General features: G+C 38.0%; 1 protein-coding gene across 1 annotated transcript in view; it reads left to right on the top strand.

The window, feature by feature from the left end:
* Nucleotides 1-5,000, top strand: part of LOC125041875 (glycerol-3-phosphate phosphatase-like) — an 8,679-nt gene that overhangs the window by 1,926 nt on the left and 1,753 nt on the right. Inside the window, exons 2-5 of the mRNA XM_047637250.1 lie at nucleotides 104-273; nucleotides 1,446-1,583; nucleotides 4,312-4,528; nucleotides 4,784-4,925. Coding sequence (XP_047493206.1) covers nucleotides 104-273; nucleotides 1,446-1,583; nucleotides 4,312-4,528; nucleotides 4,784-4,925 — 667 coding nt within the window. The remainder of the gene's footprint in view (nucleotides 1-103; nucleotides 274-1,445; nucleotides 1,584-4,311; nucleotides 4,529-4,783; nucleotides 4,926-5,000) is intronic.

Here is a 5,000-nt window from a genome sequence, read left to right as displayed (position 1 = left end):
GGAACCTCATAACATTTCCCGATTTACCTTCCTTTTCCTTCAGTGAATCTATTCTCATTAACCAACCCCATACCTACCTTTCCCTAACATGCTGTCCTTTCAGGCGTCCTATGGCAGGGAGCCCAGGGCATGGACGTCATCCCTCGCTCTCGCGAAGCCCTGGAACGCCTCAAGCAGATGGGCAAGAGAATATTCCTTATCACCAACAATTCCACCAAAACCCAGGACCACTACTTTGCAAAGTGCCGACAGCTTGGATTCAACGTGGAAAAGGTGAAGGGAGTCGCGAACCCCAAGGAGGAGAAAGGAGAGGAGGGGAGGAAAGTGTGGAAGGGATAGCGATAGAGATGGCTCACGAGGAAGGAGGTTGAATGGGAAAGAGAGTGAGGGGGAGAGGGAGAGAGAATAAAGGAAGGGGAGAGGGAAAGAGAATAAAGGAAGGGGAGAGAGAGAGGGAGAGAGAATAAAGGAAGGGGAGAGGGAAAGAGAATAAAGGAAGGGGAGGGGGAGAGAGAATAAAGGAAGGGGAGAGAGAGAGGGAGAGAGAATAAAGGAAGGGGAGAGGGAGAGGGAGAGAGAATAAAGGAAGGAGAGAGGGAAAGAGAATAAAGGAAGGGGAGAGGGAGAGAGAATAAAGGAAGGGGAGAGAGAGAGGGAGAGAGAATAAAGGAAGGGGAGAGAGAGAGGGAGAGAGAATAAAGGAAGGGGAGAGGGAAAGAGAATAAAGGAAGGGGAGAGGGAGAGAGAATAAAGGAAGGGGAGAGAGAGAGGGAGAGAGAATAAAGGAAGGGGAGAGAGAGAGGGAGAGAGAATAAAGGAAGGGGAGAGGGAGAGGGAGAGAGAATAAAGGAAGGAGAGAGGGAAAGAGAATAAAGGAAGGGGAGAGGGAGAGAGAATAAAGGAAGGGGAGAGAGAGAGGGAGAGAGAATAAAGGAAGGGGAGAGAGAGAGGGAGAGAGAATAAAGGAAGGAGAGGGAGAGAGGAGGAAAATGATAGGAGGAGGTGAGAATAAAAGAAAGAAAGAAGGATAAGGTGAGAGAATAAGGGAATAAGAGAGAGAAAGAGAGAGAGAGAGAAGTGAAGACTGAAAGGAAATAGGAAAGAGAGAGAGAGGATAGTAGAAGCACAAGAGGCAGGATAATTTGATAATGCATGAGAAGGTTTAAAGGTAAATTGTTATTAATATTTCTCATTTTATTCTCATACACTTTCCTTTTGTTGTTCTTTTTATTTGTCCTTTTTGGAATTTCTGTCTATTTTTCTTACTTTCATTCAAATATAAATTTCTCTTATGTAACTTCAGCATAACTTTTTATTTTTCTCAAAGTGACTTTCCTCACTATTTTTTTCCCCTTCATTGTATTATAACACTCTTTCCTAAATTCAACAAACTCACTCTCTTTTCTACCTCTTAGCTTAACTCAAAATCCATCATTGATTTCCAGGACCACATCCTGAGTTCCCCGTACATCGCAGCTCAATACCTCAAGGAAATTGGCTTCAGCAAGAAGGCTTACATCGTAGGCTCTCCCGGCCTCGCAGAGGAAATTCAGAAAGTCGGAATTACTACCGTTGGTACTGGTGTAAGTATCATACTGTTTCGTGTGCTTGATTTTTCTTCTCTTATAATGATTTTTGGTCTTTTTTTTATTTTTTATTAGATGTTTTACTCTACATGAAACGAGGCAGTTCTTTATTGGTGTGTTTGTTTTCTTGATGTTTCAGATGGTAGTTATCATATTAGGATGAGAGTTTGATACTGCTTCTTTCCTCCCTTTCAGTTCCATATATCATCTCATTCTTCCTTATTCTGTCTATTCTTTATCTAGTCTTCTTTTTTCCCATCCATTTGTTTTCTCTTTCCTACCTACTCTTTCTGAAAATGCAAGATATTTCATTTCCAAAGCTATATATTACAGCAAAAGGTTGATGTGTTCCGACAGGTACAGGGTATTTAGAGCTATTCAACCTGTGATTTCTTAATGCATGAAATAAGTCAATCTCTGTGCCTTGAAAGTCTTCATAGGAGTTCAGAAACCTCACGGGAATGACTTACAGTGCCACAAAGCCAGATGCATTGCGGAGTGACTTACAGCTCCAGAAACAAGAGTATACTTAACAATTTCTCTATGCAAAGTGTGCTGATTTCAGTTTCAGATCATGGTGAATTAATGGCCAGTGTAGTCAACTAATATGAAGAGTCTTAGGAATGAATCTACACTTGATTCCAAGTCAGTAGCAGCTTAGTGCTTGGGTCTTTCACCCATAATCAGTTTCATAATGTCATCTACAACTTTAGAAATTTAATAACCACTGTATAACACGCTGGCTTGATATATTATTGATAGTACGATCACTATTAGTGCTTTTCTCAAAACCTTGAGTCTCTCACTTGTAATCAGCTCCACCTTTTCTTGTACGAGTTTAGAATGTTAATATATAACCAATAAATAACATGCTGCTGGTTTGGTCTATTATCAACGTTACCATTATAATTGAATATTTGCTCCTTTTCTGTACTTTCACTCACACAGTTGGAAGTTTATTTAACACTGTGGTTAAGTAGCAATAGTGATGGTGTGTGGTTTTCAATAAATAGATGTACGCATCTTAGTGTACAGGGATTAGTGTAAAAAATGTACTGTGTAAGTATACCATGCCTGAGAATAGTTTATTAATCTATAGGAACATGCTTTATGTAATAACAAAAATTTCCCTAGTATGCAGTTGTTTATCGTTTTGTAGATACATGCAGGTTATATGGTCCTGTAAATGAAGACAAATAATATGAATGGATAAAAAAATGTATTGATGGATGGATGAAAATATAAAAGTAGATAGATAAATTGGAAGAACAGATAAAAAAGGCACAAGAATAGACTGAGAGGGAAGATGAAGAAATGACTTAATGTAGGAATGAATGTGAAAAGATAGGAATATGAATGAATGAACTGACTGGTGGATTAATGAATGAATAACTACAGTCAATCAATGGATAACAGAATGAATTACTGGTGAATTGAATTTTCAACTTTGAATGAATATGATAACAAGAATTTATGAACAAATACCACTTAATGTTTGAATTTTTTGGTTCAGTTTCTATATACTATATTAGTATATGGTTCATATAAAGTGAACATATAATATTTTATGTTAATATATATGTTAAAAATACCACGTGAAAAGTTTAAAATGCAACTTGCTTGTACTTTTTGAATGACTTTCACTGAATGCATTTCTAATGTAATACTCTAGAATTCAATTACATTATGCTAGCTGATCATAGCTGAATGTTTTTGTTTGATAAATAAAAAAATGAGAAGTTGTGTTACATAATGTTAATTCACTTTGTTTTTGAGTGAAAGTATTGTTTTAAAAGTACTGTTTTTTATTATTTATATACTTATATTACAAATACAAATACCTTGAAGACTTTTGTTATATGTGCACACACACACACACATGCACACACTCACACACACACACACACACACACACACACACACACACACACACACACACACACACACACACACACACACACACACACACACACACACACACACACAAAGAGTCCTAATGAATCTAAGTGATTTTAGAAGCATCCCTGTTTAAATAATTTGCATTACTGAAACCTCTATATATAAAGGACTTCAATAAGAAAAAACACTAACTGGTTCCTCATACTGCACAATAAAAAAAAATCTGACAATAAAAGAGTAGCTGGAACCTTAAAAGATAAGCTTGGACTTTAGATTAATGAAAAAAAAAAAAAAAAAAAAAATCTGCTTGTGACTGGAGAGGGATGGGAACTCAGTGTGAATTTCTCCAATTCAGTAAGATGCAGCCTACTGAAAATCATAATGTACACAGACTTCCTGAGTACCACATTGTTTATTTCATCTGCACTGCTTACCCACCACAACTGTAGCTACTGTGCTACCTCTAATGATAGATAATTATAGACAGAAATAGCACTCATTTACTGACAGGGATGACAACAAGTACCTGGGTTGATTTCATGTTAGTTTCCTTTATTTACTTTTGCTGTAGCTGTTATATATAATGTCTAAATGCATTTTTATTGTGAATATCAGAGCAGACAATATGAGTTAAATTGGCATATCCATAGGAAAGGGAAGATTCTGGGGAGGCAATAGATGTATATTTACTGTTTACATGACCCTGGCAAAATCTACATCTTATAATACACATGTATTCACATATTCAGTCTTACAAGAGTTGTAGATCATTTATAAATCATTTTAATCAGTATCCTAATTAAAGTCTGTGCACTTTCACTTCCAGCCTGAAACGATTGAGGGCCCCCTGTACAATGCCGTAGTTGAAGGAAAGTTAGGCCTTGACCCTGGGGTTGGGGCCGTGGTCGTCGGCTTCGACAGAGACTTCAACTACGACAAGCTCCTCCGGGCCACATGTTACCTCAAGGACCCAGAGTGCTTGTTCATAGCTACGAATACTGATGAGAAGTACATAGTGCAGGGAACCAATTATCACTTGCCAGGTGAGCTTTGAACAGATATATTCATGCTTTTGTGTTTATACTTTCATAGGAATTAAATTCATGCTTGCAGCTTGAATGTTCCTTATGTGTGAAAGCAGACAGTAATGGACTTGTTTTATATACAGCTGTAGAAAAGCAGAGAATGTAATGTGCCATACATGATCACCAGATAAGAAGTTGATTGGAAAATTCACTAAAGAGGAACAAAAACTATAAAGCTATCTTAAAACTCTCAACCAAATAAAAACCTTTTAGCTGCTGGAGTCATAGTGAGTGCCATTGAGGCAGCCTCAGAGCGCCCAGCACGCGTCATGGGCAAGCCTTCGCTCAACATCTTCCACATGCTACAAGCTCGTTTCAACCTCCAGCCTGAGAAGACGCTGCTCTTCGGGGACACGTAAGTGAATTCTTAGTCTGCAGGGATGATGCTATTGGTGGTGGTGGTATATTAAGGTAAATACTTAATATACTT

Source organism: Penaeus chinensis, chromosome 3 (assembly GCF_019202785.1).
Source record: "Penaeus chinensis breed Huanghai No. 1 chromosome 3, ASM1920278v2, whole genome shotgun sequence".
Lineage (NCBI taxonomy): Eukaryota > Metazoa > Arthropoda > Malacostraca > Decapoda > Penaeidae > Penaeus > Penaeus chinensis.
This window is presented reverse-complemented; position numbering and strand designations above follow the sequence as displayed.